This window comes from Triticum urartu, chromosome 5A (assembly GCF_056163025.1).
Source record: "Triticum urartu cultivar PI428250 chromosome 5A, HENAU_Tu73, whole genome shotgun sequence".
Lineage (NCBI taxonomy): Eukaryota > Viridiplantae > Streptophyta > Magnoliopsida > Poales > Poaceae > Triticum > Triticum urartu.
In genome coordinates, this window is record NC_141877.1 from 406,544,726 (window position 1) to 406,555,538 (window position 10,813).

Below are 10,813 nucleotides of genomic sequence, written 5' to 3' on the forward strand. Positions count from 1 at the left end.
GGCATGTACGCCCAGCAGCCATCGCCGCCAGCCCGTGCCGTCGCGTCACCGCGCCGCCACCAAAAGAAAGCGCCCCGCGCCGCATCCTTGGGCAGAGGAGAAGAAGGCCCCACCGCCGCCTAGGCCGAGCGGGCTTTGCCCGGCGACCTTCACCGATGGCGGCGAGGAGGGGAGGGGGAGGGAGAAGGGGCGAGGGGCGGCAGATCTGGGCTCCCCTCGGCCGCCCACGGGGGCGGCGTGAGGAGAGGAGAGAGCTGAAGGACATTATTACTACACTAGGATAGCATTGCTGCCTCAATCCAGACACAAAGACTCCTTAAAGAAAACCTGAGACAAACACTCGTGCTACTGCACGCCAGATACGGTTCTGATGCCGAGCGCACCTTTGCCCAAGACCATGCACCAACACCCTCTTCTCCGATGACTGAGCCAGGCCGTGCCGACAGCCCACCAACACCTCCACAGTAGCCCCCCCCCCCCCTCTCCCAATTAGCAACACCCCGTCGACGCCAACCCTGCACGGGCTTTGCCTAGTGACGGCGAGAAAGGGAGAAGACGGTGTGTATGGTGGGGGTGGGGGTGGGAGGGGGGTAGTCGTTTGTCTCAACCCTCTCACACAAGGCGTTGTGGCACTAGTTGTGCTAGTTCCTACTCCTGCATTTTACAAATCCTTTAAATCAAAGATGCCCTAAAAGTTGGACGTGCAATAACGATCGTTCTCTGGTCCCTTTGAGTTTCTGCAAAGCATACAACTTGGCATGAGATGGATCCGTGGTTCCATGGTAAATTGGTCTCAGCAAATAATAAAGTGAAGTACGGACGCATAAAGACAGAATCAGACATACTCACCACACATTCACATCGGACCTCGCGTGCCCAAATCCCTAGATTGCCCCGACTTCCCATGTCCAAACAGGACATTTCACCCGGCCCCTAACCCCTATAAATCCCCCCTCTCAGCTCTGTCCACTTCGCCTACACCAAAACCCACCCTTGTCAAGGCAGATCACGAGCTAGCTAACTTAGCGCAGGAAATAGCTAAGCACACCAGCTCGCTCGCAAGCACGCTCCCACGCCGACCGGCAAGATGGTGAAGCATGTGCAGGACGAGGAGAACCAGAGGCTGCTCCTCGACGACCACAAGGAGAAGCACTTCACCTCCGGCGAGGTGGTCCGGGACATCATCATCGGCGTCTCCGACGGCCTCACCGTGCCCTTCGCCCTCGCCGCCGGCCTGTCCGGCGCCAACGCGTCCTCCTCGCTCGTGCTCACCGCCGGGCTCGCCGAGGTCGCCGCCGGCGCCATCTCCATGGGGCTCGGAGGGTAAGGAAACAGATCAATATCTCCTTGATTTTCTGGGCATATGTTTCCTCCGATTAATGTCGTTTGTTACTCCTCCGGCCAGCTATTGCTTTCCTGAACATGCCGCATGCATGCCTGCTGGCTTGCTGGATGCTTGATTAGCCAAAATCTGGATTTGTATGCAAAGGCTTAATTATTTCTGAAAACGGAGATTAGTGAGAGTAGCTTGCTGTTCTTGATGCCAAGAATGGAAAGTAGGGGAATGCTTAATAACGTCCACTAACCAAAAAATGGAAAAAATTGTCGCACAGGCGAATGTTTTCTGATGAGTACCAGCTAATTTTTATATTCCTACAGTGTTAGTACCGTCCTGCATTGTTCACTAAGTTTGGTCATTTATAGTCCAGAGTCTGGACAACCACTTACCTAGGATTTCTGTAGTTTTCCTTTGTGTCAGCAACAGCTAGGAGTACAAAACAATACTTCCTCCGTGACAAATGCAAGACGTATTTTATGCCCTATGCAAAACCAAAAAAAAAAGTTCCACGCACAGTACTTGTGCCCGATCTTTGCACGACACATAAATGCAGCGGCTAGTGCCCTTTTCAGCCATACACATGTCCGGCTGGATTTAATCTTGGTGTGTGAATTATGCATTTTTTAAAAAGACTGTAAGTGAGGCCCCTACAATATAGTTGGTATAACAAACCCATCACAGTACCATGTCTTGAATCTGAGTAGGTGGGAAGGCAGCAACCCCTTTCCACCACTACATTGTGCGTCTGCGAATCGTGCAATTTTTGTCGTGTGCATAGCATGACTCAACCAAAAATGTACAATTATATGCGAGACTCCTAGTGATCCCAAAATGCAATACTGTTCACCCACACTAAGCGCATATGGATTACTAAAAAAAAAAAGAATTGCCAATTTTTCGTTGATGTATATATGGAATATTCACCAAACGAATAATAAAGTTCTGGAGCAAAATATTCGTTATTTTCACAGAGTTCATAGTTTTGCCCTGTTTTGCAATTACAAGCACTACTGTTCTTTAGAAAATGGCAAGCACTAACTACTTTTTTTTAGCAAAAGCACTAATTACTAAAACGGGCCGAAGTGCTGTCTATATTTAGCCCAGCCCAAAGCGGGCCAACTTCTGCTGGGCCGTACCAAACGGAATTAACGCAGTAAAAGCCTACGGCTAATGTGCGCTCGCACTCTTGTCAGGTACCTCGCCGCTAAGAGCGACGCCGACCACTACTACCGGGAGCTGCAGCGCGAGCAGGACGAGATCGACACCGTCCCGGACACAGGTCACTCTCTCACATTCTCTCTCACTTGACACTCTCTCTATCGATCTAATCTAATCTATAAGTATCTAACGGCTGAGATGTATTTCTTTGAGCAGAGGCCGCAGAGATCGGAGACATACTCTCTGAGTACGGGCTGGGCCCCGAGGAGTACGGGCCGGTCGTCACCTCCCTCCGCAACAACCCAAAGGCCTGGCTCGAGTTCATGATGAAGTAATCAAATCAGTCAGCCCACCCAGCCCACTCACTTTTTTTTCCAATTAATCTAACCATGTGACTGATCGCGGCGGAACTTCGGTGCACGCACGCAGGTTCGAGCTGGGGCTGGAGAAGCCGGACCCGCGGCGCGCGCTGACGAGCGCGGCGACGATCGCGCTGGCCTACGTCGTCGGCGGCATGGTGCCGCTCTCCCCCTACATGTTCGTGGCGTCGGTCGACAGCGCCATGATGACCTCCGTCGTGGTCACCCTCGCCGCGCTGCTCTTCTTCGGCTACGTCAAGGGCCGCTTCACCGGGAACCGCCCGTTCCTCAGCGCCATCCAGACCGCCATCATCGGCGCGCTCGCCTCCTCCGCCGCCTACGGCATGGCCAAGGCCGTGCAGGCCATCTGATCGAGCTCGAGCCGCGCCGCGCCGCGCCCGGGGGACGGCTAAGTATCAAGAAAAATAAGTACAGCAAGCTACCTGCCTGTGTATGTATGATGAAGTGCTGCCGTAGTCGAGTGGTAGCTGTACGTGCAGACTCTAGCGTTCGATCTGGTAAGTGTACTGGTGGCCCAAGTGTACTGATGTGCACCGTTCGTTTTGTTTTCTGTTTGTGTACCGGTAGCCCAAAGTGTACTACAGCATGTCAGTAGTGTATTTGGGTGTACTTGTTTTTTCTTGCCATCTGTCGCGTTAGGTAAGCATACTATTTGTAAGGCAAGTTGCGTTATTTAGACGGTGGTAATGTGATGGGCTTTGAATCATCTGGCAAATGAGTCTTGCGAATCCTCTAAGCAGAGGCCCATATAACTTTTCTGAAGTGAGTTTCGTTTCTGAATTCGTCGCCACATTGTCGGAAAAAAAACATATCTGTGAAGTAAGAGATAGCGACGTCCTCTCACAAAATAAAATTAAAAATTAAAAAAGATAGTGACATACCACATTATCTTGGCAATTGCGACAAGGCAGCCAACAACTCTGTTTCGTGAAAGCAACCACAAGAAATATCGCACTCTCGAAAACAACCTAAAAACGGAAGACCAGAGTGAGGTAGTTCTTCTCAAGTCAATAGCAGCATAAAAACAATGCACATCCCCGCAAAAAATAACAGTGCACAGTGTAAAAAACAGAATTATGACATTTCTGAACAAGCATATCAGCATAAACTTGTAAAAATATCTGACACAGCAAACAATTGGTCTGGACCAAATACATTGGTAGTAGCATTAGTTTGTTAACAAGATCCCTCTGAAAGTAAAAGGCCTCAGATCATAACCGTCCCAAACAACACAAAGAGGCACATCATTCTCATTGCAAATGATAGAAAGTTTCCAATTGTTCAATGGCAAGGCTACTAGGCTAGAACTTTCTTTCAGTGGTATCACACTTGGTTTCACTCTCTTCTTCCACTTCACGCAGTGATGACTGGATCCATGGTATATGTAATTAGTAAAGATTAAAGAACAGTCATGATATTTTAATGTAAACCGGAGATTTGATCTCAACCTCTCAGGTTCACCAAGGGGCATCTACAAAAAGGTTCATACCAAGGGTCGCTATCAACGGCCCGAGTGGTTTCCTTTCATGGCAAAGGGGGATTTGATGTCGCTATACTGTATATCTAATTTCACGGCTCTAAGTGACCGCGACTAGCTTGAAGCCTTAATTAACAACGAGATCTCCCTGGTGCGCTTACGAATGAGTTTCCTCTGCATAGTTCATATGTTTCTTTGGCATGTAGGTCCAACCAGCTGAGATTACATGATTTGATAGCTATGCTTATTGTTAATGAAATTCAAAAGAACCCGTAAAATAAAATATCGTCTACAGATATCATTTTCTGTTGCAACCATGGCATAATTAAGAGGGAAATTTACTTCAAGGTGACAAAACCAGTCATGTTCATATGATGCCTCTAAAGCCTATTGCGTTATAAAATGGAATGCTACATTAAACCGCAAAATTCTCCTTTCCTCGGCCAATGGAATGCCTAGATATTGCGCTCACAATCAACACTTTCTCACCAATCAATGATCGCTAGCCCAATCAGAAGCATTTTCCAATCGAACAAATCGCCTTTTCTTGTTTCCCCTGCAAGAGATTTGGGACAGAAGTGTGGGAGCTAGGCTAAGTAGGGTAGGAGAGAATTAAGTAAAAGTTGACGCAGAAAGAATGCGAGTCTGAAGCGTGCAAGAAGTGAGGCAAAGCAAGCAAGGCCCAGCGCATGCGTATACTGGATGGTGAATCATCCCTGGCCTTTTCATGTGACATGCATCCATCCATCAGACGAACACTTGGCTGAAACTGTAAACATCAGACTGAGTCCGGGATGGATACTTGGATAGAGAGCAGTCGGGCCTCCAAGTTGCCGGATACTGGTAACCACGGATAGATTCCGATTCATGGTGGACACCACTAATAATTGGTATATTCCTGCTGGATCCGGTGTGCGTGGTCGCGCCAACTGTTTATGCAGAACGATATGCTGCTTTGCTTTGCTTCAACTAATCGGAATGGCCGGCGCTGCCATCTTTATAGCTAGTATCTACAGCGACAGGTAAGGTTCGAGATGCCATCGTTCATTTTCAGAGCTAAAATCTCTGTTAATCTGATATATGAGCTAGATTTTTTTTTGCATCAACTGCCTTATTTTGATTGGGACGGATTACTGCTGCATTAGAGCTGCCGCATTGACGACCAGCTGCTGATGATTTGGTCCTGTATCATTCGTGGTGGTGTTAAGCAGGGGCCCTTTCGCCAGGTGGTTTGTCAGGATGATGGTTAGGAAAGCTATGGCCGGCCATCCACGTATTGTTCATGCAATAGAGAAGCTACACATGATTGTGCACGTTGGCGTTTTTCGCTGGATCACATGCTGCTACTTCATCGTTGTCAGACTTGCTATTAGGCCTGCAGATACCAACGGCAATTTCGTCAGAACTTGAATGCTACTACGTCTCAATCACTGAAACTAAGAGGATCCAGGGAACTGAAACGGAATCCAGATTCTGTATGTGATTTGCCTATCCGGTTCCATCGGAATTTATGACACCAAAGACTTCCTTGGTTCAGATTTGTACATCTGACGAGGCTTCCCACGTTTCTTTCCCTCGCAATTTCGCCAAACCTGCACAATTTGAGTTCTTAGTGGTTGAAGCGACAGAAAGAGAGTCTTTGCACATAATTGCTAGTATGATCGATCCACTTTAGCCATGGCAACCTGTGGCAAAGAGATGCACATTTTCCCTTCTAGAAGGACTGAACCTGCCCGTACTGTCTGCCTCATTCGGGCAAGTGACCAATCATGCGTGCCATGGATGCATATATGGTTCTCGAAACAAGGCCCCGTAAAGGCAGCAGAGGCTACCAAGCCTACAACGGAGCGGCCACCCGCGAGCGCATGTGGCTAATCCTGGATCACATCACACTCACCTCCCTCGCCCGGATCGTTTTATGCATGGTGGAATCGGGGACGGGTTCAGTGGATCCGCGTGGTTCCGCCTGCGGCCCCCGGTCGAACACTCTCCTGGCCCTTCTTGTCAACAAGAACAGTAGGAGGAGTAGATGAGGAAACCACACTGGCCTAGTTGGAATTACTTTCGCCGCAAATCAAACCTAACTTATACATATTCGGACCGATAGATTGGTGGACTTTATTTTAAATGATTTAAAAATGATATTTTCAAGTTTCAACAAAATAAAAATTCTTTCAAAACTTATACATATTCGCGGTGGATCAGTAAAATTTCATTCAAAAATATTATGATTTGCAGGGTGCAAAAAAAATCCCGGCCCAACAACAACAAAAGATGGCTCATTTCATGTATGTTGGGGATATAACTACTGAGTATAAACCGTTCAAGAGGGGCCGGGTTATACCTGTAATGAGTTATCCATATTGAAGCCCATGAAGACAAGGAGTATGGCACTTTACTATAAGAGATCTAAAAGCCCAGGGCCCAAAGGCGGATTAGGGCCCGTAGACATAAACCGCTATAAGGTGTGTAACTTGTGTTGTAAGATAGGAAATGATAGAAACCGAGCCGGACACGTTTATGAGCCGGTCGGGATTCTGTAAACCGTCGGGCGTCAACCTGTGTATATAAAGGGACGACCCGGCGGCGGTTCAAGGACAACAAACAACAACTCGAGAGGCAGGTCAAGCGGATTCGCTCCCTGATCATCAAAACCCTAACAATTCCACATCAACTGGATTAGGCCTTTACCTTCACTGTAAAGGACCGAACCAGTATAAACTCCTTGCGTCCTTTGTCCCACTTTAACCCCTTTAAGCTAACCCGTTGCGATGACTCCACGACTAAGTCCTCATACTAGGAGATCTGCCGTGACTAACCCACGACAATGTATGTATTTGTTTATTGTATACACCACATATGAAAGTATATTGTTAGGTTAAAAATTCCCCCGAACATGTTATATATGTATTTGTGCATGTACAATTTTTTTGATTTTTCGTGATGTAGATATATGGATAGATATACAGACAGACATATATATATATATATATATATATATATATATATATATATATATATATATATATATATATATATATATATATATGGACAGACATACAGATAGAGATACAGACTATATCTATATCTATCTATATGTTTACTGATCTATCTATATATCTATCTATATGTCTGTCTATTCTACAACTGATTGTAGATCCTACAATAGGCAAGCCCCTATATAAGGTAGTTTTGAATCGGAGACCGACCTGACCACGCAACACCTGCCCGGATCCCGAAAACAGATCCCCCGATCCCGCCGCCACCTCCCCACCCCCGATCCTGTCCTCTCACGCACCTCTCCCTCCCCGCTGAGCCATCCCACCCCGGCCGCGCACCTCTCCCTCCCCGGCGAGCCATCCCACCCCCACCGCGCACCTCTCCCTCCCCTGGCGAGCCATCCCACCCCGTCACGCGCACCTCCCTCCCCGGTTAACCACCTTCTTCCCCCGGTGAGGCTGCCCCTGGTTCCCCTCCGGCGGCGAGGACAGAGCAGCGAGCGGCGCGAGATCAACGAGATCTCGACTGGCGGCGACGCCCCAGTTAACCACCTTCTACGGGTGCGGGGTTATTACGGGTTCCAACGTCGAGCACAAGCACGAGCTCCTTCTCCAGCGAGAGGTGCCGGGTAAAAATGTACTTCTCTCCATCGTGGCATTCTGTGGCATTCTTTTTACTCCGGCGGGTGGCGAGGAGATTGAATGAAATTTTGACCTGCTGAGTGGAGAATTACGGGAAGTACATAGGTAGTAGTAATGGGAAGTACATATAATATTTAGGTAGAAGTACATAGCAGTACATCATGCGAGCGAGGAAGTACCTGCTAAGAATTATTCCTGCTAGGGAGGCAGTACCATAGTTACACTGAGAGAAGTACCGAGTAGTTTGAAGTAGCAGTACAGGGTGTCCTTTATGCTAATTTGGTACTCATCTTTTGCAGCTGCTACTTGGAGCTGTGGAATTAGTAAGCTTAGGGAAGTGCAAAAAGGTTCTGTGTAGTGAAGAGTAGCAGTACAGAATATCTAGAGGCAGCAGTGCAGAGCAACACAGAAAATCACTACAAGTGAAAACTATAAATATCGATTTCAAGAAACTTCCTCGTGTCAATTTAGATGAGCTCTGACAATTAGTTTGTCGTTTTGTCGTTTAGTGCGAGACATCATGCCACCCCATGCAGCAAAAGTGCCTACTTGGTCAAGAAAAATTCCCAATGAAATGAAGAATACGAGAATGTCTCCAAGATTTAAGCAAAGTTTGACTCATTTGCCAAATCGAGCAGCTGACTCAACTGCAATTGCACATGTTGTTACACATGAAAACGTCGATCCCTATGCTCGAACTGAGGTGAGGTCCTCAATCAAAAGAAAAATGTTTACAACTCATTGCTATATATCGTTACTAATTGCGATTCTGTTATAATAAATGTACTACAATACTGCACTTAATACATTTGGATTTTGGATTCTGAATACCTATTACATTTTTTAAAGCAGTACAACAATATCTGTCAGAAGAAGTACAAATTTACAAATCTTGTTTTGTGTCACTATATTCATGCCCATAGTTATCAAAAAAAGAAGTATAGGTTTTGATTCCAAAGAAGTACATCTAAGGTACAGAAGCAGTACAACCATGAGAAAATCTGACAATTCCTCATCAATTTTCTGACCACTTTCAGGCTGATGATTATGGTTTGCCATTGGATGCTACTCCACTTGTCATGAATGTAGTGCCTCTGCGGTGCATAATTGAAGATCCGCCAAAATTTTATGTCACTAGATATTCACCTGATCCTAGCAGCATGGAGCCGTCGCCGCAACCTCCGAGAAGTTTTGTTTTCTCTGGATCATCAATATTGCCGAAAGCTGGCCATACAAGTAAATGTGTTGGGCCACAAGTGCCACCACGTATTGAGCGTATTGTGCGTGAGGTTTCAGGCATGCAGAGTAGCCGAACAAAAATTCCTGAGATTGGGGCTTTACATCCACCATATGTGGATGTGGATTCTGCGCATGCTGATACAAGTACGCTCAACATGCATAAAGTACCTGCGGCTTGCCACACAGCTGGAAACACCACAAATCTCCGCCCTAAAATTGTCCCTGGAGTAGCAGGTTTGCATCCTCCGAGTCATAAGCAGCCAGGTGTGGGTGATCATACGCTGCCTCCACGTCCACCTTCATCGACTTCAAAGCAACAACCAGTGTGCAACAATACGTCAAAGAAATTGCCGGTGCACCCAAAACGTGACCCACTGCTGCACAAATCAGTGGTTACACCTTCTTGTCCGATACAACCTGACGACTGCATAACTCCAAAGGAGAATCGAAAGTATATCCATGTGAGTATAATAAACAGATGTTATTACTACATTTTCATAGTCAAACTACCTCTTGTTTACAAAGCAGTACAAATGTAGTTAAACAACAGTACCTTTTTACTTGTATATGTAGTAACTCATATAAAATGAAAAGCAGTACTATGAACAAGTAATAAATGATTGCATATGTACAGTTTTTCTTTGTCTAATAAGGATCATTAAAACCACAGATAGTGCGGGAACACACCCAAAAATGGTTGTTCCAACTATCTGCTCAGTGTTGTGTTGGCACACGGTCGGCACGTTTGTCATGCCGGCATTGTGCAGTTGATTGGAACAAAAAACATTTTTGTGCTGGTTTTCTTCACATGAAGGTATCATAAAAGCAGTACAAGAATATTGTTACATGGCAATACAATAAAGTACTTTCATAGCAGTACAATTATGTGTGTTTGTTTTGTATGAAACTCACTTCTTAGGCATCTTTATGTACATTTTGGATTTATTTTGCAGAAATCTGACCTCCCAGATTACCTTATACCAAAGATGGGGATGGTGTTCAAGGACTTCGATGCAGGCAGAGTGTTCTACAATAGATACGCCATGCACGCTCGCTTTGGAACAAGAATTGGACAGAAGAGTGGTTTCAATAGATACCAGTACTGCACACGTGAAGGGGAGCACATGAGCTCTGTTTCTGAATCTGAGCGTCAGCGGGACAAGACGACAAAGCGATGTGGATGCAAGGCGAAGCTGCGATTAAAGGGGGATGAGCACGATGATACATTAGTCATTGTCGACATCAATTTTGAGCACAACCACCAACTAATACAGAGCCCTACCATGCTTGTGTTTCTTCATTCCCACAAGTCATTTGACCCCACTATATTGGATTATGTTAAGTTCCTCCAGTTCCAGAATGTTCAGCACCATACCATTATGTCTATCCTATATGGATCCCTCGGTGGCGGTCAGTTCTTGGCATTGCACGAACGCGATTTAATCAACAGGTAACAACAAAAATGATATACACTATCTTTTCAGCTTGTGATTTCATGACCATTAAAAAAGCTTCGGAAAGAACATGCTACTAAATAGTGTACAACCTTTTGTGTTATTGAAATATGCAGGAAGCTTCT

At 46.2% G+C, this 10,813-nt stretch overlaps 1 protein-coding gene across 1 annotated transcript; it reads left to right on the forward strand.

The window, feature by feature from the left end:
* The first annotated feature begins 970 nt into the window (after window positions 1-970).
* LOC125509305 (vacuolar iron transporter 2) lies at window positions 971-3,583 on the forward strand. The gene is made up of 4 exons (XM_048674250.2): window positions 971-1,323; window positions 2,533-2,618; window positions 2,714-2,828; window positions 2,927-3,583. Exons 1-4 carry the CDS (start codon window positions 1,088-1,090, stop codon window positions 3,225-3,227), a joined length of 738 nt encoding a protein of 245 aa, XP_048530207.1. The 5' UTR covers window positions 971-1,087; the 3' UTR covers window positions 3,228-3,583.
* Window positions 3,584-10,813: the final 7,230 nt, after the last annotated feature.